Source organism: Phaethon aethereus (assembly GCF_964289735.1).
Source record: "Phaethon aethereus genome assembly, chromosome: 1".
In the NCBI taxonomy this organism is placed as follows: Eukaryota; Metazoa; Chordata; class Aves; order Phaethontiformes; family Phaethontidae; genus Phaethon; species Phaethon aethereus.
Genome location: NC_138575.1, coordinates 64,249,440 through 64,277,423, shown reverse-complemented (window position 1 = coordinate 64,277,423; position 27,984 = coordinate 64,249,440). Strand labels below are relative to the sequence as shown.

Here is a 27,984-nt window from a genome sequence, read left to right as displayed (position 1 = left end):
TCACTCTTCTGCGGTGCCATCAATGATGTACTTGAAGGAAAACGGAGAAAATTTGTACCCAGCTCCCACGTAGAACTTGTTCTGGAACTCCACCCTGGCGAGGAGCAGAGAGGGGCATCAGTGCTGCCTGCATACAGGATCTACGGACAGCTGAGAGGCTGAAAAGTGGCACCCATGGGAAAAGGGAGGCCATGAGACATCGTGTCCTTTGAGCTGGGAACGCAGGCTCCTTCTGGAGCCAGCAGTGAGACACAAGCAGCCCAGGGAGCAACCCAGCACACATCAGCTTTGACTTTCCATCAGTCAGCCTGGAAACGCTCCTCATGAGGCCAGTCAGGAGGACCTTGCCTGCCTGCTAAACTGCTTCCAGCACCTCTGCGAGCTGGGATAACTGCCTGCTAGTTACACATTCTGGTGGGAGACAGATACCTCCCTCTCCCTGCACAATGAAGCAACTGCACCACAGTTTGCCTTGGCAGCGTTTGTGGTTTGTGGTGGGATGTTACATGGTGAAAACAGCCACAGCTTGGATGCTCAGGCAGGATGCCAAGTTACGGTGGTGGTGAGGGGCTATTTGTTACCTTGGTCTTGCTTTACATACTGGCCTGATGGTGCGTCCGCACTGCTGTCCTTGCCTGGACTGACGTCTAGTTACGGCAGACATGAGCTCACTGGTTCACCACAAAGCCGAAACAGCCTGGAGCTCAACCTGGGCTAGTGGCACAAGTGCTGACCAGGTTTTCAGCCGGTTTTGCAGCCCTGGCCAAACTCTTGCTGCCATAGGTAGTCCCCAGCTGTTTTGTTTGATGGTGACCCTGGGTGGGATACACAACCAGTGGTGTGGCTGTGGTGCCTTCAGGCCTTATTATGCAGGTCAAGGTGGCTTCGGTCGCTCTGCGTGTTTACCAGGGCAGAACTGCGGGTTGCCATTTGCCACACATGCCCACAGCCACCACAGGCTCAGGAGGACAGGCAGGTTGCTCCAGGCAGCAGCTCAGAGGTGGAGCAGGGATCTCTGACCTCCCTTTGGAGGAGTCTCCTTTGCTTCATTTGCCAAGGGGGACTGATGTCTTAATGCATAGGTACTAATGCAGCATGTCTAATACCGCTGATGTGGCCAGTTGTTGCCACAGCCTGATCCCTCCCTAAGACTGCTCTGGGAAAAGCTCCAAAAGACCACACCACCTACCAGTGCAGACGCAAGGCATGCAGAAAGGCTGAGAGCCCCTCCATGACAAGCAAGATGGCTACCGTCAGCACTGCAAATGCTGCAAAGATGATGAAGATGACAATGAGGCCTGCCCAGCCGCTGTTGTTGAACCCATTGTGCATCACCATGGTCCAAAGAACTTCTGACAGTTCTGCAAAAGAAAATAAAGGGAAAACACTTCTGAGCAACAACTGTGGACAGGCACAACATGCAGTCTGGCAGCTCACCTATTTTTCCCAGTTAGATGAGTTGGCCTACGATAAAATGTACATGACAGTAATCATGTACATGACAGTAATCATGTACGGCCATGCTGCCTCTCCATGATGATTGGGGAAGGAAAGTGGATGCATATGGTTCTCCATTGCTCCTCTTTACTGTGTTAGAAGCTGATGGTGCTGGTTTTGGCTTGGCTTTGCATCACAAGTACCTGCAAGCACACTAGCAAGACTGCCGTTCCCCTGGCATGATACAGTCATCAGTTTAATTTGCACCTCTTTAACATGGCAGATAGGCACTACGTGGAGCCTTCTAGGAATGCCTGCTGCTAAATCCCAGTGAACAAGATCGACTGACATAGTAAATACTTGTGTAGATTAGGTTACAAGACCCACAGGAGACATGTAATTCCCATTTGTTATCCCAACTACTTCTCTTAGGGTGTCATGGAGAAGCTATGGTGGGGGAAAAGAAGACAACTGGTTGGTTTCACTCAAGGTAGGCTGTATTAGTGTCGCATGCTCTTAAAGATTTTTTTTTCCTGCACACATTTACGTCAACATTCACAGCACTGGTATATCTGACGTGTCCTGTCAGCTCAATGACATGTTCCTAACTTAACTATCTCAGTCACACAGGACAGAGTCAGGACTGAGCAATCTTCCTCGTGTTACAGGCAAAGCAAGGAGTCAGCTGAGCTCTCCTCCATTCAGATGCTCTAGCCACCAGTTCAGCCTTCCATTTTGCCAGTCGTTGGTCCTCGAGCCATATTCAGATTCAATGACCTGTTACTTTAGGTGACAACAGATGAAAGGGATACCTTGCAACTGCTGCCCTCCCTCGGGAAAAATACTCCTGTCAATGTCAGTTTGTAAGGCTGCAAAGGAATATGGTGGTTTTCCATGCAGAATTCTGACATAACATATAGGATTGCTCTTAGCTAAGCTTTTTAGTTGGTTTATTTTATTTAGATACCTGTCCTCTGTGTAAAGCTAATGTGTATTAGCTTTCAGTCGACTCCTACTAAGCTCATTTCTGTGCCAAGAAGTACAGGTCACCTCTGTCAATCCATGGCACCCCCCCTTTTGTTTTCCTTTTTTGTGTGCCCAATTCTTTAGGACAGGCACAACTCCTAGCCAGAGGCAGTACAGAAATATTAATAAAAAACATTTCAGAAAAATTAGAGTTGTTGAAAATATGAAGTTCCAGCCTGAGGCAATTTCTAGTATTTGAGCATTTATTTTTACCTTAAATCAAAATAAAAGACATTGAGATGCTGTACATTTCTCATGGAATGTGAGGTTCCATTAAATGTTGCTGGGAAAAATCCCAGTGAAAATGAAAAATTCCAGGAATTCTTGAATGAAAACTTTTATCTCTAGTTTGCTGAATGAAATAAAAGTAACTGTTTCAAGTCATTCTGACATCTTCATAGCCTAAGGGTATAACAAGTGCCTCTTGAGAAATGGAGCTATGGTTCCCATACTGCCTTTACCTCTACGGACTGGACTACCCATTTGGACTGCACCTACCACCATGCCCACACACAATAAGGCCTATTCCAGAGGGTGGCTACAGAACAGTGTGGGAAAGGGGCCCCAACCCAGCTCCCCAGTCAGGAGTGGCCACTGAAAACGGAGATGGCCACCATGAAACGCTTGGATTGATCTGGCCTGAAGGAAAACATTCCGAGACACAAATGTCCACAAGGATAACTTTGATTTCATGGAGAAATTCAGAGCAATAATCAAACACCAGCAGAAGCAGTGATCAGCACGAAGTTGCTGGTGAGGTAACTAACATGTAGTCAATCACTCACGTGCATGGGCTAAGCTCAGTGCCCAGAGCCGCAAGTAGGATGCTGTGTTGGAGATGCAGCCAAGGCAGTATTCAATGGTATGGATTGCTTGGTGGACAAATGTGTCTCCAAAATTGAACTGAAACAACATAAAACCAAATGCATTTTATTAGTTCTTAGTTCAGGGCTTCCTGGTTAAAAGAGCAACACAACCAAAAGCTCTTCATATTTCTCCGTTTTACTCGATATGCCCTAAGCAACACATAGATAGTTCCCAGATAAAACAACTGCTTTGAAAATTGTCAGTTCTCCATGATCTTCCCTTACATTCTCCCCAGAGAAATACAATGCCAGTGAAAAACAAATGTTCAGGGACCAGCTCATATTTCAAATTTTTCAATTTCAAATCTGGAATAGATGGCAATCCAATTGCTACCAATCTGTGATTTCTTGTAGAGACAGAAATCCTTACATAAACTAGGGGTTTTGAGACTGCTTATTGGCATAAACATATTGGGAGATATCATTGAATAAGCATACCTTGTAAGACTGTGAAGACTCCCTGTGACTGGGAAGAGTCAGCCATATCCACACTCAATATTGTGGGTACTCCCAACTGCTACAAACACTTCTGTCACATTTTTAACTGTGTTGCTACATACTGCAGAAGCCCTTGGCAATATCTGCCAAAGGAAGACTTTTCTCCCTAGCCAACACTGCAGGCTGCCAACTTTTCAATGCTCCTCTACAATTTAGACAAAGGAAAACTCACTGACTCTTGGGGAAGGCTTGACTTTCTCTGGGTGCAATGTGGAAGTGAAACAACCGCCCCTGGGGAAACAAAAGCTTGAAGTTTGCAAAAGCTTGAGGTTTGTAAGAATGCCTGCCCTCACCAGGCAAAACTAAAACAAAAATTTAGAGGGATTCATTCTATGAAAATTCAAAGCTTACTCTGCTTGGAAACACAAACTGTTGCAACAGTGTGTCTTGGTATCTTGTTAAAAAGAAGGGCTGGCACCTCTGCAAAAGCCTTCTGCTTGACTTTGTGTCTTCTACTATTGTGTCTGTCTTAATAATTTTCTGTCCACATTTTCTTACCTCTTCGTCATCATCCTCATGTCCTCCACGGCCACCACTCTGGTCTCCCTGGGAAGCTTTCTTGGAGTGATTGGTCTCTAGGACATCTACCTCATTTTCACCGCCAGGGTTTCCTGAGATATCTTGAGACCGAATCTTTCAGAAACAAAATGTAATATGTCTTTTGTGTCATGCTACAAGTTGATACCAAAATGGAGCAGACCATGGCACAGAACTCCATCAATAACCTGATGATGGGTAACATAGGAAGGACTATATCATGAACATGAGGACAATTTCAACAATAGTTAGTCATCATGGACCACAGAAACTGAGTACTCCTGCTGAATGGCCAATAATACTCAAATATTTTCCATCCTAGAGCATTTTCCAGTGATTCCAACAAATTTAGAGCTAGTTTCTAGTCTTACAATGCACCTTTTACACCCACCATGAGAAGATCCATCACTTCTGGCAAACGAGAAAACTGAGGTACATTAAAGCTAATGATCTCACTTAGATGGGTTCAAATCAAAGGAAATAGCATCCAGTTAAAGGGAAATGGAGCCTGAAAGGATCAGGTGACTTGATGAAGGTCACACAGTTGCTGGGATACAGGCAGAAATACAATTCAGATCTCTTGATTAATTTTAAATTGACAAAAACCTCATGACAACCCACCTTCTCTCTGTAATAATTCTTTACAAGGCTTTTCTAGAGGCCTGAACAACCTGATCTGAGCCTCACTCCAGAAATGACAGCACAGTGTGAGAATAGCCCTACATTATATGCCTATAACAGTCCTATTATACGGCATACCAAATACAGACCTCACAGCTTCTGTCAGGTTTTGTCCTGTCACCCTTTATAGCCTCCAGCAGGATTCATGGGCAAGGTCTCATGATAACATATTGTTTCCTATTGCAGCAGCAATCATTGTCACATCCACTTTATCTTTGCTTTACCTGAATGTCAGCATAGAGAACAGGCTTTGCTGCAAACATATAAATCTGGATTAATGTAAGATGTGATCAGACAGCTAACATATGAAAATTAGGAACAGAAATATAAGGGCATAATAGGAGGTGGGGAAAAGCTGCCAGATATTACTAGCATAAAAGCAGGAGATGGAGTCAGCCATGTCAAGCTTTCATCCAAATCCCAGAAGAATGACAAAATAAGAAATTACAGTGCAGAGGCAGGGCTGCAAAGGTCTCCCAGGGACCTGGCTTTCAGTTATAGGTCAGAAATGACTGGGTTGGAAAAGGTCACGCAGCACAACCAGCATCTCTTTCTTCAAATGGAAACATCTGTGCCCTATAAAAGGTACTTCAGGCACTAACTCCGACTATAAAGAGAAGTCAATCCTGACAGACAAGTAAAGTCCTGTTAGTGTAATAAAGGAGAGAATTAATGAACACTGGGAAACTGCAGCTGCTGCAGTTACGTGCTGAAGAGCCAGGCAAACCGCAGAGCCCATGGGAAGGAAGGCTCCGTTAACGTGAAGGAAATCACTTAGGGAAGAAAGCACTGCTGGAAAGCAGGCAACAGCTTTTAAATCAAGCCTCTCATCCAAGCAGTGTTGATCTCTCCCAGGCCAGGAGTATCACAGATGCCCCATTCCTACAGAGCAGCAAACCAGTGGTTAGTCATGATTGTGGACTGGGAACTGAGGTCTTTGCCCTGTCTTGTCTTTACAAACAGGTCTTTCTAAACCTTCTCTGGTTTTGGATACAACACTGGAAAGAGCTCAGTGTCAGTCTAACTCCTCTCCCAACAAATAAGGTATGGCCTTGTGAACAAAGCTCCTGCTTCCCATTAAGATGGCTCAGACAAATGTCCATATACATGCTCTTGGTGCATGTGCCGTAAAGCACAGTTTGAAATCACTGGAGAACCTCTGGGATCAGAGAAAAGCTGTATCATATCACTGCAAACAGTTTTTGGGGTCTGTCTCCTCAGCTTTGTCTTTGCTATACTGAGCCCCCCTTGCCTGATTCACATCCCTTACCATGCGTTGTGCTTTCTGGTGGTTGGCTCGGAGGATGAAAGGTTTAATTAGGAGCATCCAGGGAACAGCAATCAGAGCAAATATGACCAAGAAACTCTGCACTTCTTTCTAAAGGACAAAGCAACAGGAAGAGCAAAAAGTTACTTTACTTCCTTTAGTCAACTACATTTATGGTTAGAAACCTGATTCTATAAAACAGTATTTTTTTTATACAACAGATATACTCCCTGTATTGGTTGAGTCCCCTCTGCTTGTAAGGACATGAAAATAAATGTATACTGCTTAAGGCTCCAGAAAGATCTGCCAGCTAGAGATGGTTGGAGACTCGGAGATGAAAAGCTTTCATGTTGGAAAGGGTTAATTTGCCAAAACCCAATGTTACTGACTTGAACCTGGCTCTCCAGTGTCTCAAGTGAATGTCCTAACGGCTGGGCGAGCCTCGCTTTGATCAAGGTAGAAATGCTGCAGTAAGATTGAAGTCATTCAAGTGTTCCCCTAGAATGCAGGGAATCCATGATTTGTTCTACATTTGCAGTTCCAGAAGGGAACTGAATCCCAATAGCTTAGGTCTGATAACACATTACCCTTACAATATAAGGTGTACTTGTTGCAGTATGCCACCCCTGTTGCTGTCCTAACATAACTTTGTACTTTAGGAAAAAAAAGCCAAAACAAAACAAAAAAACAAACAAAGAAAACGCCAAAGTACAACTTTTGCATTTTTTTAAAGCTGGCTCAGATCTCTGTTCTATGGTTGGTCTCATACAATCTTTACAATTCAGACTACCCAGGTGGATAGCACAGACAGTAACTGGTTGGGTAGAGGGATAGGAATATGGGGAAAAATTTACCATCTTCAAAAGGTTTTGGGTTGTTACAAAGCAAAATGTTATCTAATGACTTTTTGAAGGCCGGGAAAACTGTGTTTTCCCAAACTCCCCTGCAGCCTTAGCACAGTTACTTGGAACTGATAAGGTCTCTCTACTAACTGACACACCAGCAGCCCTAAAACTGAGTTCATGTTGAAGTGCCAGAGTGTGCAACTGTATAGATGCAGATGCATACATGTGGCTGGAGGCAGCATTTGCTTGCAGGTTCTTCATGGATGCTGCTGGTGTAAACTTCGCAAGAAAAAAAAAAATCCATGTTCTGAGCAAATAAATAGAGATGACTTTAAAAGAAGTTTTCTCTTATGGGGAGATTTTTTTGCCCCCCCCCTTTTTTTTTTTTAAGCGAACTCCCCAAAGGAGATATTCCTGACAAAAGGCTGCCAGAAGATCTTCTGGCTACTGCAATTTTTTAGCTGAAAATATGAAGTTTTCAAGTTTTCCAAAGAACAAATAAGAAATCAAGGAATGGAGAGGCTTGCTTTGTCTGTAGCATCGTGTCAAGGCTTCAGGACAGCACATCTGCAATACCCAGTTTTGCATCTCTGATCACCCTTCTTTCCTTTTTTCCCCAAGAGTATCTTAAATTGCATCATTATTCTTGTAATGATGACACTAAGAACGAGGTTTCCTCTGCATCACTGACTGATAGCTTCTCTGTCCTACCTGTCTACAAGGCCAACAGGAATATCAGAAGAAAAAACCTTTTACGTGGCTGGCACTTGCGACTGAGCTGCTGAGCCTGTTCCCCATATTTATGCCCACTCTCCAAAACACCCACTGTGAATCCAAAACCAGCTACAGTGGATTCAAGATGCTTGATCCATACCTGATGCAGATATAACGGAGCATTTGAAGTGTCACCATAATTGAACAGAAACATATTGATGAAGTGGATGAGGATGCTTGGTGCACTCTGGGATGAGTGGGCATCAAAATGACACCATTTGAAAATGATCATGAAGACCAGGTAGCCAAAAAGAGAGACAATAAAAATCATCTCTGGAATGAACTGAAGGATAATGTTAATGTATTTCTTGAAGTAGCTGGAAAGAATCAGGAAAGATAACTAGAATTAATACACTAGGTATTAATACAAAGTTGCACCCAAGTATGGCAGTCCTATACATTACTTAGTCTTTGGAAAATAACATAAGAAACATACAACTATCACTAGCCAAGAAAGAAGTCTGTAATTGAAATCTTTATCAATGAAAGCCATCATTTAAATACAAAAGTTTTGTCATACTGATTCTCTTTGGATTTTTGTACTTGACCCACCAGTATCTCAGCACCTCAAAAGATTACTGCATTGAAATCAAAGATGATTTTCAAAAAATGGCTAATTTACAAAGTGAAGCATTATACGCTGAGGAAGATCAGAACCAGGTGTAGAATCAGTTCTGTAGGGGTAGTCCTCCTCTCTGTCATCTGCAAATGTTTTCCATCCTTGAAGGTTATTGCACACTTTCCAACTTTGGAGAGTCTCTCAAGACAGTAGTGTCAGCCTCTCCACTTCTAACACCATTTCTTATTTTTTGTTGCAAAATATAGAGGCAGAGGTGTAGACACTCACACCCATAAATCCTGACTAAAGGCCCACTAAGTCAGGTGAAACACACGCACTGACACTGTGCAAGATTTCTGTGTGCTTTGGATTAGACCAGAAGAGTGTCTTTCAAGACAAAAGTTATCAGTAGTGGGAGGTGCTACATATTTTTAATTTAGTGTACTTCAGTATTTCTGCAGAATCAAGAATATAAGAGAGAAAGCAAGAAAGAGAGTTTATCTAAGAGAATATCTGCAATGTAATGGCCATCATTCTGGTGTTTGGACTCAGCACTCTACCAACAGGGGTGTGAATCAGTCAGCGTTCGGGACATTTCTACTCGCCCTGGGGAAATGTCAAAATTCAAGTCATTGGCCCGAGATATAAGGCTTTCTCTGAATGAAGGACACTAGAGATGAGGACTTGTGTGCTGCAGCAAGGGGCTTGGCGAAACATACTTACATGTGGTTGAAGAGACTGAGTATCACCCCAAAAATCATGTGCACAATCCCTATGACAACCGACATCTTCATTTTGTAGGAGTTCAGGAAAGTGAGCTTGTTCAGTGCAACATTCCAGATCTTTGGGGAAAGGAGCAGAGACAGAAGAACCAGGTTTTTAGGTGTTTGCTCAATAACAGATTTGTGGAAGTTGTTGCTTTGATGCCGTCAATTTACTCCTACCAGTTCTAGTGAGAACATAACAAGCAACAGAAATCTAGATGTTCCTTATAATAACTTTCACTCTGCCAAGCTTCTCATCTAAAAGATATAAAGTATTATCGTTGTTTAACAGAGGAAATAACAGCATTTAAAATGATCTAGTGATTTTGCTTCAGTCCTCCAGAAACCAGTGCAAAGGCTGGTAGTGGAACCTAGATCTTTTCAGTGTCATTCCTTGCCCCCAGGCTCAGTCATGTCCGTCAGCAGAGGTGGAAAGACTTGAGAAAATCCCTCTTGCTGCTATGGAAGTTTGTTCCACTTTTGCCAGAGAAGTACCGACAGCAGAGCATGTTCAAACTTTTTGTTTGAACAAAACCCCAGCTCATTCCAGCTCTTTGGCCATGGAGGTGAGATTATTGCCTGCCTCTCTGCAGTAACCTTTCAGTTATGTTAGGACAGTAACCCTACGCCTCTTCTCAGTCCTGCCTTCTTTATACTACACAGCTCTGGGGTTCCTTCTCCTTTCTTCTAAAATTTCCTAGACCTCAAAGTCTTCTGACCCCAAAGATGGCAAGTAGATACCTATTTTCAGATATCAAGTATAGTACCTGTATGGAAAGAAGGGAAGACAGGATTATTTGGAAGGCAAAACATTAGTTTATGTGCCTTTGTCCAACATGCTTTGCCTCTTCCATGGCTATGGGAGAGACTTCCTAGCCTCCTCAGCTCAGGGTGACTCTTTTCTAACATATATCTCAGCCATCCAGCCAGGACTTGCAAAATGCAGAGAGCCACGCATTCTTCTGGGCAGGTGACTCGGGTAATTTCCACAGAGTGCGCCACATGGGAGCTGGTGCTTGCCAGTCCATCCCTTCCCGGCCAGCACTTGTTCAGCCATTCCTCCCTCCCAGCCAGGGGTCCCAGCCTCTTGAGCAAAAGCAGCAGCCAGGATGGAGGAGGGGCTAACCTGGGTTAGCCTAAATTAGGGATGTGTACAGAAATTTCATCTTCCTCTATTGTGACTTCTTGAACTGCATTGCCTATGTCCTGGGCAGAGCTTCAGAGCCTGGTTTGTGTAAAACTTACTACAAGGTCAATCTCTCTGCAAACTAGGGGAAGCCAGCGTTTCTTTGTGTGACCAACTGAAATGAGGGTGCACATAGCAGAACAGAGGTTAATTGGATTATATGAAGATTGAAACAGGAAAGCTTGATGTTAACAACTGCATTTCAATATGCTATAAAGAGACAACAGCAAGAAAAGGGAAATAGGACACAGAGAAGAAAATGTGGATCCGTTAACTAATACTGGCATTTACTTCACACTTCATACAATAAATACACTGCATAGAAATTAAGATTTTGCTCTCAAACTTGTGAGGTTTTTCTGGAATGTGTTAAGTACTCGAATAAGGAAACAGCAGCCTGGTGACAGAGCGGAGACTGCAGCACAAGACCACTCTCTAGTGAAATCAAAGGTCCTTCCTGCTTAACATTTTGCTGCTGCCTATGCAAAACTGTCAGCAATATATATCCTTGATGGCTAAAGAAGCATCACAACTACTATGTAGAGAATAGGCAAAGAGCAGGAAGAGAAGAGCATGGCTTCAGGAGAAAGAGCAGGGAGCTCCTGATGTATCTGATATGTAGAAACAGGATTGAAATACAAATTATCCTAGAGCAATTTAATTTAATTACCGGATCTATTCCAAATGGGTATGGATTTCCAGAGTAGACTCCTGGGACTGCTGGATCCAACTGCAGGACCGTATTGTCCAAAAGCACATCCTTACTAGAAAAGAAAAGTGAAATGGCCTTTGCAGCTTAGTCTCACCATATAAACCTACGGTCCATTTATGTGAGATGTGCTAAGGACTACCACGTGATACCTGTCACCGACTCCAGCCTTTCCGTGAACTGTTATCCTGGGTTTGTGTGCACGTGTGTGTGTGTGTTTGTAAATGGGTCTTGTTCAATGACAGGCTCCCTCACACTGATAATTCTCTATGCATCAGTCCCAGACACCTGCAGATTCTTATGCACAACAGTGCCTGAACAAACAGGCCTGTTCCTGGGGACTCTACATTTCCATTTCAATAGCGAGTTTGTCTGTGTGTGTCAGACAAAACCTCTGATTCATTCATGACTGCATCCACAGCAGGGAGTTCTTCCCTACCCCACACAGGCAGTCACTGTGCCTTTCTCTCAAAGCTTACATGCTCCATTTAGTGTGTTTTCAGTTGTTTCCCACATCTATCCACTTACTTCCAAGTGCTATTTTTAAACATGGGAATGATATGCCAGGAAGAGCCAAAGATGTTGAATGATTTGGAGAAGCAGTCATTGTAGATGAAGCCAGTGTACATGGAGAATATGCCCATGAGCAGGATCAGGTAGCGCCCACTGAAAAAGGTGTTCCAGATCTGTAGGCGGAGAAGGCAGTGTCAGTGACCAAAGCACCTGCAGTCCCATCAAATGGTGGGCCTCGGTGAACAGGAGACATGATTGTACTTCACTATGTATACCCAATTATTCACAGGAAACTCTTGGGCCCATCCAGGTCCCTGTGTAGAAGTCGGCAGAATTACTTGCCAAATCTCTGTCTCACAAGCATCTTCCAAGGATCTCCACTCAGCCTTTGGGAAGCCAGATGCCCTCTTTATCAAATGGGGATGATGACCCTTTTCCTATGCTGATAGGGTGCACCGCTCCCTGGTACTCACCTCATTAGTGCTCTTCTGGGCAAGAAGGCTCTCCTCATTAATGACCATCCAGAGTGCAAAGCCCAGCATAACAGCGCCATGGCCACAATCCCCAAACATCACCGCAAACAAGAAGGGGAAGGTAATGATAGTGTATGGAGCTGCAGGAAGGAAAGGACAAGAAGCTCAGCTCCTCCTAAACAAAAAGACCTCAGCAGAGAAGCAGTCCACCCCACCGGACCATTCGTCCCAACTGCTGCCCTTAAAGGCCTCCGCAATCCCTCCCTTACTCGCCAGGCAAATCACATCTAGTGCAGTACTAGCTTTACCACCAGAAAGACTCTAGGTTTCTGTTCATTGTCAGTGCTCTCCTTGAGATGAGTATTTCACACTTTTCTCAGGTTCTTTTGGCTTTTTTTTGGTCTCAGCACAATATGATCAACTTATATAGGCCCTATGGTCTTTTCCTCAGTGCTGCTACCTCACCACTCGTTCCCCATCCTGTATTTGTGTAATTCGTTATTACTGACACAGTCAATCACTGAAGACTGATGGCCAAATTCTTTGCCTGAGAAAATTCATGCCTATGGACAAAACAGTACCGATTTTTACCATCAGAAAAAATGGTTCACATTTCTCAATCAGCAATGAGTGCATGTTTTAGGATAGTGACGGAGCTCAAAGGCTTCACTTTGGCCCTAGCAAGCCAGCTGCAGGTTGCTGAGTGTTTCTCACCTGGGTTCATCTCTCTGTAGTTGCCCACACCATAGGCATCCACAATGTTCTGAAATCCAGCTGTGAACTTGTTTGTCCTGTTGAAGGTGGGTGGTGCCATCCTGGTGTGTATGGCGGTCAGGATAGGGGCGATAGTAGAGCCACTGCGCTCCTGCAAACCCAGTGACAAGGACAGACACAGTCATGGTGGCTAACAGAGGGGAATCCATCCTGCAGTACCAAGGTCTGTGTCCAAACATGCACAGGCAGCAACATGAAAGCTGGGCTCAAGAGTGTTGTATTCAGATTCTTTCCATTTTCTGTGCTATTGATTTCTTTCAGGGAAAGTTGCCAGCACTGCTACTCTTGTGGGTCAGTCACAAACCTGCTAAGATTTAATGCTGATCTCAAACTCCCTGAGGCCAAGTGATTATGCGACAATCTCAACTTTAATTAAAATGGAAAAGGGAGCCCAGCGTTACAGTAACAGACAGAAGTCTGAACATATGCTCGACATATAAACAATGCAGTTTGGGTGACAGCTTCAGGGACCCAAAATGTTGGTCTCTTACCATTCCCTGATGGAGAGCTCTTTTTATTCGGCCAGCATCAGCCACTGGGAACCAGATCTCTGCGATGACGCACTGCTGGGTAACGTCGATGTTACAGCAATTCAGGATGTGGTAGATGGCCTTGATTTTCTTCACCTTTATCCCCCAGGACCACAAGTTGGCTGCTGCCTCATGCAGCAGTCGCTGGCGGTGGGACTCGGTTTGGGTTATGACCTGTAAGCACAGCACAGGCAGCACTTGAGGTAGGAAGGCATAGGTGGCATGGTCTATGCAGCAGCTATTTGAGGAAGGCAAGTGGAAGAGGATTGTGGAAAGGGAGCAATTCATATGAATGGGTGGGGTGACCTGGCAGACAGTGTGTGCGGGTCTGGACACAAAAGCACTTGACACCAGGTGCACAATGCTGTTCAATAAGGACTGTCCCTGCATGGCCTTGTGCCTCTGTAAGTGTAGAGGAGACCATCGGAAGTTACCGAGCTGTGGGACTGGCTCCTTATCCAGTTGCTTACAGACTGGTCACAATCTCACCATGCACCCCCACCCTGCCGTCTCCTGTAGGCAGCTCTGTGCCATGAACGTGGGGCACATCAGGTCCATGAGCGTGCCTGCTCTGCTAGAGCTACAGCTCATGGCCCTGCTGGGACCTCCATGCATCATGTGCCCACCACAGTGCTGCTGCATAAGTGAGTGATGGAGATAATGCATTAAGAAGATAACTTGTGTGGTCTACAAGCACTGAAGAAGCCTGGCTGCCCACATTGCTCAGGAGTGAAAGTCAGTTTGGAAGCAGTCTTGCATTGTGTGTGCAGGCTTGGCATTCACAAGAATCCACAGAGGGGGTGACAGCAGGATGTCAACTGCCAGATGGGCCACCTCAGGCAAACAGGGTGTCCATTCCCTCCTGACTAGGGATGCACTGATTGTCATGGGTGACAATACAAAGGTCACAGGCAGGAGGATTCCCTCCAAAAGGCAAGAAATCCTGATACAGTATATGGATGTACAAGCTACTGAGCACCCATAGCAACTGAACTTGCAATTTTCAGCCCTGTGTTAAATGCTGAAGCAAAGAGGTTGGAGACCGATACTTCTCTAGCAGCAATCTTGGCTTTACATTGCTAGTGTGACAAGCACTCCAAGATTTCCTCAGTAAAAAAAAAAACTAATTTAAATATGAAATGAGTCCTCTCTGAGCCTAGTATGGTTGTACTACACTTGTGACTGAGCAACTCTGTGAGCTTCTTAGGGAAACCATGCTGTAAGACCTAGATTAAACCATTTTGGATAATGTGCAATTTGGTTACAATACCTGTAGCTTGCTGATGACCTTAGATCCCACCCTGTAGCCCCATATGATAAGGTCTAAACCTCTGACCTCTGCACAGCCAACAGCAGCAAGTAGTTTTTGAGGCCCTCACATGGGAGACTGTCTCCCAGCAGCTCCTGGGGGGTGTAAATGGGCAGAGCAGAGCACAGGGCACTGGCCTCTGCAACAGGTCAGGGGACCACTCCTGAGCTGGTGGCTTCATCCCCAGCTCCTGGCCAGCTCTGCACAGCCAGCTCCCAAAACAAGCCTGGGATATGGCCATGGCCACAGGGTTTCAGACAGGGCAAAAGGCTGGGCAGGTCCAGCCACTGGCACTTACTGTGTTTAAATCCTCGATCCTTGTGTTGACTCCATCAAGCATTTCTCGGCGCTCAGTGGCAGACTCCGGACAGGGGTAAACTGTGGCACGAAATCTAGCCTCAGTAAGAGAGAAATGAGAAACACCATTTATTTGACTGCCTTTTTCCTCCTCTGGACTCTTCTCAGCTCAAAGGTGGAGAAACCAGACTTTATTTCTTACCTGGTAGTATATACTTCTCACATACTACAAAGTTGTGCCTAGTCTCCCAGAAAGGTCCAAAAAGGTACATTTATTCTCTTTACAAGAAAAAGGATCCCCTTGCCTGTTCCAGCTGCAAAAAACACTCCTTCTCTCAGGTGCTAGAAGGTACCTGATACCATACAGGGTCAGCACTAGTAAGGAGGCTCCTGCCTTATGCCCACAAGCTGCTTGAACTGCAAAGAGCCACAGCCCGCCCAGCCCCCCCGGCAAAGGCAGCCCCGTTAGCGCGGTAGCCAACAGGTGTCCCTCTCGCACTGAGGCTGGAGAAACGCCCCGTCCCTGCCTCCGCGCTACCCCCCGCAGCCACCGGGGAAGGCGTGCGCGGAGCGCCCGCTGCACGGCGAGCGATCGCCCTTCGTGCCCGCCCGCGGCGTAAGTAAATAACGCTGGGGAAATAAAAACAACAAACAAACGAACAAACAAACAAAAACCCCAAACAAACAAAAACAAACAGAAAAAACCCAAAACAAAACAACAAAACTCAACAAACCCTAAAAACCGACTGTATTTCCAGGATAAAACAAAAGGAGGATGACCATAGAGCCGGCTCTTGGCTTCTGGTCCATCTGTTTGGCTAGACAGCTTGGGAGCAAGGGAAGGATGGGTAAAGTTTTTTAAACACCTGAGAGTGGTATCTGTTACATCAATTTACATGTGTCCAGGCCAGTATAAATGCTTTTATAAGCCTACCCCCAAGGTTGTATTTGGGAGGTTCAGCTGGTTTGTTTAATGTGACATAAGGACTAATGTGGGCTTCTATGATGTGAGCGAAGGTTTTATCTTCATGCAGGTGCTGTGGTATGCAAGATGACCTTCTCCCCTGCGGTGTTGTAAAGCCATTATACGTCCGCAATACAGCCAATTAGAAATAAATAACTTGCATGTCTCTCTGAAAAGCATACAGCTACCTGTCCTGCCTGCAAAACAAGTCCCAGAGTATACTTCATACACGAAGAGCAGGCACAAGGAGTTCCCACTGGGACCTCACAGATCACAAGGTGTGCTGCTGCAAGGCTGTACACCTACAAGCTTTAACTGAGTTGAGGTGCTGCAGTAACTAAAATAGCAGAGAACCCTCCATTTTTCCCTACTGGGTTTGTTCAGCAATATCTGGTGCTTGTGCCAGCCCTGCCACTTCAATGGCATTATTATTATTCAAGGACATTTATTATTTTATAATAAATATCGTCCTTCAGTATTGCCCCAACAGGTCTGAAGGAAGAGATCACTTCTCTTTACGGAGCGGAGATTTCTGCCCACCTAAGGCAACACATCCCCACCACCCTGCGGTGGCATTACACTGAGTTAGGGTTGCTGAAGGGCTGCCTTTCTGCACGTGAGATGAATTAAAAGAAGATGTAACAGGGTCATCGGGGTCTATCCCTGTTTAAGAGACAAAAATGTGCATGCTCTGTGACAGATAAGTATAATGTTCTGGCTTTGTCTGAGCACAGACTATACCACGACCTGCTCTCCAAAATCAGCTCCAGCACACACACAAGTGAGGACAGTTGCAAATTGAACTAAACACGCTGCAGTTTCCTAGAGATCAGCCCAGAGCTGTCTGTAATGACAGCACATGCTCTTCAGCTAAACTTCCCTTTTCAGAATTGAATCTCTGCTCACTCAACACCTGTTATTCGTTTCCAAAGGTTATTCACCCTACCTAATTATTTCCATCTTCTTATTCTCCACAGCTCCTAGTTCCTCTCTAATAAGGATTTTTAATCAAACTTGAAAGCTTATTTCTCCATGCTGTACAGTTCCCCCATTTCCAATAACGTTATTGCAGCAGTGTTGCTTTGATCTTTTAACAGCCATTTTGCATACTGAGTGTCAGCTTTGCCCTAACGGCACAGACATCTCTGAAAGCTCCAGGAGAATTCAGCAGGGAATCCTTACATTGATAAACCCAGTTTAGTATTCACATTAGTGCTGAGGCAGCCGCAAGAAAAGGAGGAAGAGAAAAATTCTTACGTTTTCCTCCTCCCTGCTCCCTCTCCACCTTTCACTAATAAATTTGTGCATGGACTTAATGCTCATGAAATTGGCAGACTAATGTTACCAATTAGAGTCAAGCAGGGACTACAAGTGTAACCTGAGGCACACTGCTCTGCAAACAAATCTTAGCCTGCCTGGTAGGAGACCGGCTTATACTAGTCTCATGATTTTTGCAGGATATTTACTTGTCATGAATGATGACTTAGTGCTAAGCAGAAATGTCCTGCTGGGGCTGAAATGACACTGCCATCTGCTTTAGGTATAGTTAACCCTGCCTTAAAGATGGACCAGCCCAAAATGTCTTGATGTGTGTACCAGCAATAGCTGGATGGCCCACAGAGCGCAAAAGAAGAGTCATGAGATTAATACATTTAAAAAAATGCCACTTAGCAAAGCATCTGTATATACATGCATATTAGCAAGCAAAAAATTTGAAAGGGAGGAAGAAAAGACACAAAAGACAATTTCAAGTGTAGCCTGATTAGCTGGCGGTAAAAAAAACCCAGTGCAGTAGCACGGCAAAGGACACCCTCTGAATTTGTCTTAGGTATGTTTTCCTTCAGTTACAAGAGGCTGGGAGAAACCACTCTAAGTTCCTTTCTATGAACCTACCACCACATACATACCACCAGCTCATAATAACTTTGCACATCATGGCCCACCCTGCAGGGATCTGCTCATGCTTCCAGTGCTGCCCGGCCCCACAGACGGCATCAGCTCCCGGCACGTTCCCGGCTGCACCCCACTGCAGAAGGACACGCCTCCAGTTTGGATGACTCTGGGTTCAATCAATATTCATATTGCCTGTTCTTTTAACTCCCATCCCGGAAAAAAAAAATCTAAAAAGCTGCAAGGGGGAAAAGAAATCCTCCAAACTGAAGTGCCTGTAGCACTCTGCAGGCAACCCCAGCCAACTCTAAAGGAATGGCCTGGCAACTTGCAAGGCCATCGGCGCAGGGGCAAATCTGATGGGAAGCGTTCACTGCCAGCCACTGCCTATGAGTGCAGAAGGGGAGAAGGGTACTGAACAGCATCTAAAAAGCAGGCAAAGAAATGGGACATAAGCAGGAACTTGTAATCCAGAAAGAGAACGAGACTCGCCAAAAGCTCAAAGACCACCGGCAACAGCAGACTGATCTTGCACAGTGGCAATGGAAAAACTCCCTCTGCGTCTGAGGTTCAGGATCAGAAATCAGTGACTGATTCCCGGGAGTCTTCCCCCAGCTGTCCATGCTCCCGTGGCTGCTTTATAGAGAGAGATGCCCACCTCAGGAGGGCTGAATTGCTCTCAGGATGAGCATTGCCCTCCACTGCCTACAGAAGGCATCTTGGAGGGCCCCATTTCTAATGCAGGAATTGCTAATAGTCCCCAGGGGTCTGTTGCTTCATGGGACTGAAGTCAGGTCTCCCAGCTGGATGAAATGATCTTCCTGCTTTTATTCTGATTAAAGGGCAGGGTGTAAGGAAAGGCCTGCCCTGAGCACACATGTCGAGTAAGAGCAATTGCTGAAACCCTCCCTGCAACCTTCTGCACCCTGCAGGCACTTGGCTGGCCCCGCGTGGCCAAGGGGTTATACCTGAAATGGATTCGGGGGCAGCAGACAGATCCCCTCGTCAAATCTGATTTACACTGCAACAAAGCCTGTCAGTCATCAGCGTTATGAAAGAGTAACAAAATATTCAACCTGAATTATCTTTTCAAGATGCTTAACAGGGTGGAAACAAGTCAGGCTGTATGAAGCTTTCATTTCTCTTCTGGTCTCTGTCTCTGATTACACAGATACTGCCCAAAGGCCTTGGGAAAGTTTTGAATAAACTACAGCATTATCTTTTTATGCTGAAATGCGGGAAGGCTTGAGAGCAGGTTGGGGATTACCATGTTCCCAGTGCCCAAGTTAGAGCTCCTGATTTTCAGGGGAAGGATGCTGAGTATTGCTTAAAAACCAGTCCCCTTCAAGATGTCCCAAATAAAAAACCTAACAGCTGAAGCTCCCAAGATCTTTAAGTCACTTCAGAAAATTTAGGACCTCAATTTCCAAGTGCCAAAATGACAGACATCTCTCATGATTAGGAACAGAGAAGCTGAGGAGCGGAAGGGAGCTCAGTGGCAGAGCTGAGAGCTGGAGATCTAATCTCCAGCTTCAAATTCCACCAGCCCAGGCTGACAGGTAAACACCTCCGTGGGAGACACTGTGGCTTGCCCACCAGCCTGCCTTACCCATCACAAATCTTCTTGATCTTTTGTTTAAGCTGCTCTCCTTGATAGAAGATAATGAACACGTTTTTCTTCACCTCTTCTCTCTGCAATGCAATTCAAGCAGAATTTAACTCACCCAGAGCAAAGAATCAGGTGCAGAAAATGTGGGGTTTTTTTCAGCAGCCTCTCCACTGCATTGTGTTTTTTCCTCAGCCCCAGTTTTCCAGCAGCAATGTTTTCCCTAGCTGCTGCTTCAGGGACCGGGCACAGGTGGCAGCTCTGGGTTATGGGGAAGCAGCAATGTGGAGCGGAGAGGTAGGGGACAGGAGGTCCGCAGGGGCACAGGGCTCACCCCAGAGACACCAAGGGGAATCAACCCTCTGTGGCCAGCCCTGGGTGAGGACAGCCAGAGCCCCCCTCCCTGGTGGTCACCGTAACACAGTCACCCTGCTAGGTCTCACGTCCACCAGACAGGAAAATGAAACCACCTCAACAATGGAAAAAGGGGAAAGGAATGTCAAAAAAAACTTCTCCCACCCTCAAACTTTCCCACCTTTCTTCTACAGGCTGCCTTCAGACACCCAGCTCTGGTGAAGCAGCCAGTGCTGCAGCATGGCCAGGGCACCAGGCTGGTTTCTGCAGGTTGCAGGCATGCACATGGAGCAGCGTGAAGCAAAAACACGTCGGTACCTACTGTAACAGGGTCCTCCAGGGGGGTGTCCATTTCGGTGTACCTCAGGTAGATGTTTCCCCTGCAGGCTCGCCACAGTAAACGCTCGAAGGGTATCATCCTTTCCCTCTTTATTACCCCTGCTGTGAATCTGAGCAGAGTTAAAAGATAAATACATTACAAGCCCATTCTAAGTCTTTTAGGACCTGTAGCACACGTGATTTTACAATCTCTTGTTTTCTAGTCTGTGATAGCCAGGGCTCTGCTGCTGCTGCTGTAGGCACTTCTAGGAAAGACCTCCTTGCTCAAGCCTCAATTGACTGACTTTATCCTGTTGAACAACACGCAGAATGAACATAAAGAATGAACATTCTTTGAAACATTGTAAGTCCTCCCCAGATCAACAGAAAAGGAGAAGAGACAATTCAGGTAGAAATGGAGGAACAGAAAGATGCTTAAAGTCAGCAGTTTTGCAGTGGTGGTTTACCTTTACTCCCTCCTGTTTTCCTTTTCCCAGAAAGTACCAGACTGCACCTTTGAAGTGCGCCATGACATGCTGGTACACACCCACCAAGGTAAGCCCTCTGCAGGCATGTGCTTCGCTCAAACAGGAGTTGAACGGTCCTTCAGAAATACCAGCATGAGTAGCTAAAAACACCAGTCTAGGAGAACACCATCAGCGAATTTAACCACACTTATCTGATGTAAACACAAAGGAAATCTGTTTGAGTCTATGCTGGCTGCATAATTGCCATCAGCATTATGCTCAGTGGTGTTTCTGTTCTCCTAACTCTCAACTTAAAGTGCCACTTTCTATTGCAGACAAAGCCCAGTGCAAGCAGTCCCATGGCTTTTTGCTGTGGTTAGACATCCATTCCTGAGGACCAGACTGGTAGCCAGCTGCCTGAGTCCAGAAGCCACAGGTAAGATGTTGTAAGATAACAAATTTCAGTCAATACCTACTAAAGGCTTGCTGGCACTGGTGGACTGGAAGTAAAAGTCCATTTGTCCCTCTGACCTATAACCTGATCATAGTTTTGATGATGACTTCAGAGGACAGTCTCGCTTTCACCTTCATTAAACAGCTACGCTGAATAGGCTGGTGAGAAACCTCTGCTAAGAAGCTGAAGGAAGCATACAAGTGTCACAGCAATGCAGTGCAGGTGGGAAGCCTGGCCAAGCTGAGGGCCATCACCAATACACACCCCAGCTTGGCAGATGCAGCAGCAGGAGTGCTTCTCAGCTCCAGGAGTCCAGATGTGTCTTCACTGAAGAAATCATCTGGCAGATTGGTTTCTGCCTGGAAAATATTAGTTTTAAAAGCTATTCAGCATTGCCAGTTTGAAAACTATTTTCACATCTACCTCCCAACATTTTTCCCCCAAAGGTAGCTTTCCACAGGGATTTAAACCAAAGGCAAGGAAAAAAAGGTAAACTAGGTAAACTACATCTTAGCAACTGAAAGGCATAAACACCATTTCCAAAGAGATCTGAGAACCAAGTTCTTGAGCCCCACTGACTTATGGAGTGATGCAGGCTCCAAGGTGACTGAGGTGCTTGTGCAAACGTATCTTACTGGCTTGTGGTAAAGACTGCTGGGTTTTGATTAAAAATCAGTAACAGCAACACACATGAAATGAAAATGTCATTTTTTCCAGGAACTTTCCACATCTCTGTTGGAAGAGCAAAGAGGCCTCTCACCTCAAAGAAGTCCTGGGTTTTCTTCAGCAGATGTTTGAGCTCCGTCAGCTCAAGGAAGTTCTGTTTCAGCGTTTGCTGGTTCTGGTTGGCTTCCAGCAGCTCAGCTTCAAGTTTCTCCAGCACCGTCTGTTTAGATTCCAAGCACATCCAGAAAAACACTGAAGCAGACCAATGGCCCTTTACCAAGCTGATACCAAATCTTAAACAATAGATGGTTGTTTTTTTTCAAGGGGGAATATAGAAATATTCAATGACTGCATCAATTAACACTGGGTTTGTAGGAAGATATTTACCAGTGCTGGCACCTTGTTTTCCCATTGCCACATTGCCTACTGAGTTCATTGCCCTCTTCTAACATTAGAAACAGAATTCACCTGACCAAAGCACAGGTAAATGGTTGCCTGGTCTAGGTGCCTTAGCCTGTCTTGGCACCTCTGTGGGTCCCCATAGGACAGCTCAGACCCCAGGTGGACTGACTACTAAAGGAGCCTACAAGGCCATTAGCTTAGGTTCATCAGACATAGGCCAAAACCTAGGTGAGGGTGTGGGCCCAGGAACACACCAGGGAGCCACCTTCCTTGTGAAGCTGAAGCCCTTGGGAAGTGCAATTTTCCTTCTTAGTCACTTACATGTGCAGCATTTAAAAATGACCCAGTCTGTAAACTTAGCTTCCAGCTGGGCTAGAATAAAGCAAGCCCTGCACCTCCAAAAGCAAGGCACCAGTACTTGTGTCAGGCCACAGTCTTACTACATCACAATCATACTCCCAAAAGGACAGACAGCCCTGAGGTTTTTATGCAGTGAAGCCGGTTCTAACATCAGCTCTTCTGGTTAAAATCACCAAAACCCTTCTTATTCTCACCTACACGATGATGAGGGAGTTCTGTGGGAGTGATATGTTGGATCGGAGACTTCACAGGGGATGGTAAAAAGACTGGGCTCCTTTAGGAACATGCAACAAGACCAGCCTTAACCTAACTGCTGAGACAGCAACTTGGGGAGTGCCTCCACAGGCAGGGAGAGCTGCGCCAGCCTCAGTTACTGGGTCTTTCTTTGCAGGGGAGGGCTGTATCAAGCATGTTACCCAGACACCCCAGTGCACGTCCCCTTCCCTCTCTCCTTGGTTCACTCCAAATTCTGTACCTCCATATCAATCATTTCCCGAGGCAAGGGAGTCTCTGGGTACTTTTCTAGTTTGACTATCTCAACAATGTCTTCCATCTCATTTTCGAGAAAACCTGCAAGGAAAGGACACAGACGTCTTGATACAGGGTCATCCCTGCTGCACCATCCTGGTCACCAGCTGCTGCTAAAACCCATGTCAGGACATCTGACAGCAAGGTGTGACAAGGGGCAGTGATATAGAAGAGCCATCATCCCAGTGCATATACACAACCATCAAGAATTGAACATCCAGCAGCCTCCTTTCTCAGTGAGGATGCTGTTTCTCCTGAAGTTGTGATGGCCGCTCCCACCCCTGTGCTCTGGACAGCCCTCAACCCTTGCACAAACAGCCGGCATGGAACCTCCTTGTTTGGGGCAGTGAACATGGCATGCCACAAGCTTCACTCCTCCGTTCTGGCAACGGCAAGTGCTGTCACAGTGGCTATGGTGGACACTGGTGTCATGGTGTGGGGAGTGTAGAGCCCACAGAACACATGCCCATGGGACACCAGGTGCCATGAACTCTGCTGCTTGGTTTTTAAGGATTTGTCCCCAGGCTGAAGGCCTTGGCCACAGGAAGCATATGCCAATGGCTGGTGCATGGAGGTAAGAGTCTGTTTATCTGGATTAGCCTCCTGCCCAGCCTCAGATTTATCTTGTGATTTTATAGAAGCTAATTAACCTCCTTTCAGTTCAGTTAACCATTTTCAAAACAGGAGCAACAACTTATTGCCCATATGGGGCAAAGCAGCAATTAGCTGATGCATGCAAAATATTTCCAGCGGTTCAGGTGAAAACATCACCATTTTGCCACTAATTCTGCTCCACAGTGTGAGCACTTAACAAAGAAATAAATCCCACACCACCAGTTGGCAGGAAGCCGACTGCATTTGACAAGCGTTTACTTACGCAGGATCCTCTCCAAGGATTCACACCTTCTCACTTCATTCACAAACTTTCTCTGGAAGCTATTCACATTCACATTCAGCTAAAAACAGGAGGGAAAACAAGCGTGGGGCTGGAGACTGCATGCTGCCATGTTCATTTTTAACTTCAGCAGGAGTAAACGCCTTCGGTGCAGATGGCCACCACCTCGGCATCTTACAGACTCCTAGAGGCAGGGCAATACCATGGGTTTCCTTAGGGCCAAGGACATTGTGGCCTTACCAGGCTCATTTCCACCCAGCCTTGCTGTGACAGCAGGAGTCATAGATGGACTCTCGTGGAGATACCCCCTGTTTTCTGGTGGTGGAGGGAATTGTCCTAAGGTTGTGCATAGAGGGTGCAGTGCAATGGATGGGGACTCAGAATCAGGTTGGGTCTCAGCATGGTGATTGGCCTTCAGATCAGCTTTGGGGAAGTCCTGCTCTGTCCATGGGCTTCTTGACCACCCCAGGTGGACCTTCCCCAAGTGCTTTGGGGGAAGGACAAGCATACCCCAGGGGGCATCTCCTGCAGCTCAGCATTCCAGCTGGGCACTACTCACATCTCTGAACTGGACCAGACCCAGCTCCCCAAGCTCAGCCACGCAACAGTAGGCAGCCTCCACTTGCAGGAAGAGCTGCATCAGGCTCATCTCCTCACTGCGGAAGACTGAGGCCATTTCGCCTGCCCTCCTCCGACCTGGGTGTCTGTGGGGGCCTTGGTGTCAGGAGCGTGGTCTTCCTCACCCAGGGAGGTGCCAGAAGGTGCCGAGTGCTGTGGGAACATTGGGATCACTGAGTCAAGGTGCTGGAACCTAACCCAACGCTGCCCATCACGTCCTTCAAAAGGGTTTCTTCACATCCCTAAAAGCCGGACCCACATGAGGTTGTATCCCATCAGCATGGTGATGGTTGCTAACGTATGTGTGTGACACAGAGAAAAAGGGGAGCCACTGGGCCCCTAGGGCAGATGATGAACAAATATCCTGCCCTGTCCTCTGCTGGGACACAGATGCTTCAGACCCTCTATTTGGGTTTTGGATGCTGAACCTGTGAAGGACTCAATTTCTCTTTGTCTTCCACAACACAGAGAAGAAAAATCATTAATTTCACCTTGCAATTAGATGGATGAAAGAGGCCTGACTGGTTTTTATCACTTTCATTGGTAGTGTGAACACAACATTGCAAACACATCTGGAGCATGTTATATGGGGATGGGAAGAAGAGGATTCTTTTATTTAAATTACAAAAAACTTTAAGATTTAAAAAGCATTTTCCCCATAAAGGACTGTGTTCAAAACAAGATACATGAAATAATCATGCATTTCATAAAAGTTCCTTTTGTCTATATGCTGCTTATTATTTATTTTGATTAACCTGAAAATACAAATTGCCTTTAGTTGCTCTTGCACAAAATTAACTGATTTGCATGCACAAACACAGTAATTATTATTTCCCAGAGAAAAACATGCAAGTAGATACACTTCTTGAATGCATTTAATTTTGTAGCAAGCTTACGTTTTTGAAATCGCAAAACAAAACTCCTTTGTATCCTCACTTCTACTTGTTGACAGGGATGGGAAGTCAATTGTCCTTAACCCTCTCTCTCTCTCCTTGAACCTTGTCTTGCAATACTTTTTTTCATGGTGATTCTAATCATTTTCTTTATAACGTATGAAAGAGTTATCTTAAATGTGTGAGAAACACTTTGCAAGGTACTAAAAGCTTGTTTAACAGGAGCACCATAGTCACTTGCTTGTATTTGCTCAATTGTCCTGTGAGTTTTCCGTGTCTTACTCTCTGTACCCATTCACTAGATGATTTAAGATGTTGAAAATATGATATATGATAACTAGTTGCTTGTTAAAATAAAAAATGTCATGTGCCAGCTCCTGTGGGTAGAGTAAGGATATAATCTTTGAAGCTGGTTGGACATTTTTCAGCAAACTGCATTTTTCACAGGAAAAGACACAAAAGCTGCAGGAGTCCCCCACTAGTCATGCAAGAAAATAAAAAATATCCCTAGCTCTGATTTTCAAAAAGTTTAAAAGGTTTTCAAAAAGTGTAAAAGATCATCAGAATGTCCCATCCTAACTTCTTTAGACCGACAAGTGTGAATAGACTGTCATTTAAAGCAGTTTGTATTTCTGAACCTGCAGTTAACTGCCAGAAAAAACGTTAAAAGCCTAGAATTAAAAGAAGAAAACTCAAATGAAATAGCTTAGTTAATCCACTTCAAACCATCCAAACCAGGGCTCTACTATTCCTCGGCGATCAGTCAGTGAAAAACCTCTACGGCTCCCTCTCATTGTGATTTGGAAGGAGAGAAAAATGAAAAAGAAAAAAAGAAACCTCTCTCCAGCCAGGAAACCCTTCCCAGCCCGCGCCGAGGAAGGCAGAGCGCTCGCCCTTCGCCCACACAGCAGGCTTGACCTGCGGCCAGCCGTGCCTCTGTCAGCACCCCCCCGCCATTTTTGTGCTTTGCCAAAGGGGCGGTTGGTTAACTGAGAAACCACTCGCCCTCTCCCCGCTCCCGCTGCATTAAGAGGCACCGGCTTTCGGTCGGGGCAGACCCCGCTGCTATGAGTTGCTTTGGAGAAGGGGTTACCCAGATTTACCTCTCAGCCACGGCGCTTCTTTCCGGCAGGCCCTCTCCCCGGGGAAGGGGCGAGCTGTCCCCTCGGCCGGCCGGCCCCTCCGGCGCCGGCAGCAGGCTTGGGCTTTGGCGTGGCTGCAGGCACCGTGCCGGGCGAGGAGGGCGGCGAGCGAAGCGCCCCGGCCGGCTGTCCCGTCTCGCGTGGGGCACGGCAAACCCTTTCTTTTAAGGTCAGAACTGGTCTGGACCAGAGAAGGGAAACCCTTTCTGTCCCGAACCAACCCCCCGGGTGGTCTGGACCCAGTCAGCGCTTTCTGGCTCGGTCACAACCTCACAACCACCAGGTCTGCGACGAGAGCGAGCCGTGTCGCGGCAGCATGCGGCTTGTTGAGACTAATCACAGACGGGACGTGCCGGCTCACACCGCCTCGGCCACCTGAAAACGAGCGAGAGCCTTTGAAACCCGCCCTGCCCGCAGAGCTATAAACCCATAAACACCCGTTCGCCAGCCCTTGACGGAGGATCAGTCGCCAGGGAGGTGGAAAACTTCTGCGCTGTTTCTGGCTGGTTTTTCCTCACTGAAGGCAGCTGGGGAAAGGAGGGGGAAATAATGAGAGATTAATGGTTTTCCTGCAGCCGGGGGACGGGCAGAGCGATACGGCAAAGAGGGCCGGGAGGGCAGGGGCTCAGTCAGCAGACCTGCGCTAGCCTGGGGCAACGCAGAGACAACGGGAACTTGGTTCTCATCCCTTGAAATAACAAATGCAGTGGGGAAAAAAGAGTGGCTTTATAGACTTTCTCCCACCTCAGCTGCCAAAGCGAGGGTTCCAGAGAGAAATCTGGTCCCTCCTAAAGCCAGTGGCTCAGCTCCCACTGAGGTCAGAGGAGGCAGGGTTTCATCTCGGTAAATAAGGGTGGCTGGGTCACTATTAAATCTAGCATCATAAGAAGTTTTAGCTGAAAAGAAAAGCTAATGAAAATGCACAGCGATATGTGAATGGCAAAGTATCCCTGAAAGAAATGCTTTCTCAGACCTGTTTTTTTGGAGGTACCCAGCAGCCCTGACCCAACAAGTTGAAGGGACCGATGTGTATGTGTGTATATATATATATATTTGATGTATATATGATGTATATATCATGTGTATATATAGCTCGTCCAAGGGACCGATGCCGAAAGGTGAGTAACAGCAGAGAGTTTCCCAGCACAGAGGTTTCCTATTCAAAAGCAATGGAGAGTGGCCCCGCTTTGCTCGCTCAGCTAGTGCGAGAGGGCTCCCGCCGCTTTCCGAAATCCACCTGCCTCAAGCTGTGTGACCCAAAAAGGAGGTAGTAAAAATGATAAGGCAATTCTAGCGGGTGGGCCTAAAACGTTCATCTTGCTCAGCTGAGCTGGCCGCCGGGCTCCCTGCCCTCCCAGCGGCTTTGGCTGCACCGTGCCCAG

General features: G+C 46.1%; 1 protein-coding gene across 1 annotated transcript; it reads right to left on the bottom strand.

The window, feature by feature from the left end:
• Positions 1–24,625, bottom strand: ATP6V0A4 (ATPase H+ transporting V0 subunit a4; the record flags this gene model as incomplete). The annotated part of the gene is made up of 20 exons (XM_082007370.1): positions 1–94; positions 1,190–1,361; positions 3,249–3,366; positions 4,326–4,460; positions 6,316–6,423; positions 8,032–8,248; positions 9,214–9,332; positions 11,111–11,204; positions 11,678–11,835; positions 12,136–12,275; positions 12,850–13,000; positions 13,401–13,613; positions 15,047–15,140; positions 19,509–19,591; positions 20,182–20,308; positions 21,363–21,457; positions 21,859–21,984; positions 23,002–23,096; positions 23,932–24,010; positions 24,509–24,625. The coding sequence occupies 20 exons, from the start codon at positions 24,623–24,625 to the stop codon at positions 1–3; spliced, it is 2,535 nt and encodes an 844-aa protein (XP_081863496.1).
• Between the last annotated feature and the right edge of the window lie 3,359 nt (positions 24,626–27,984).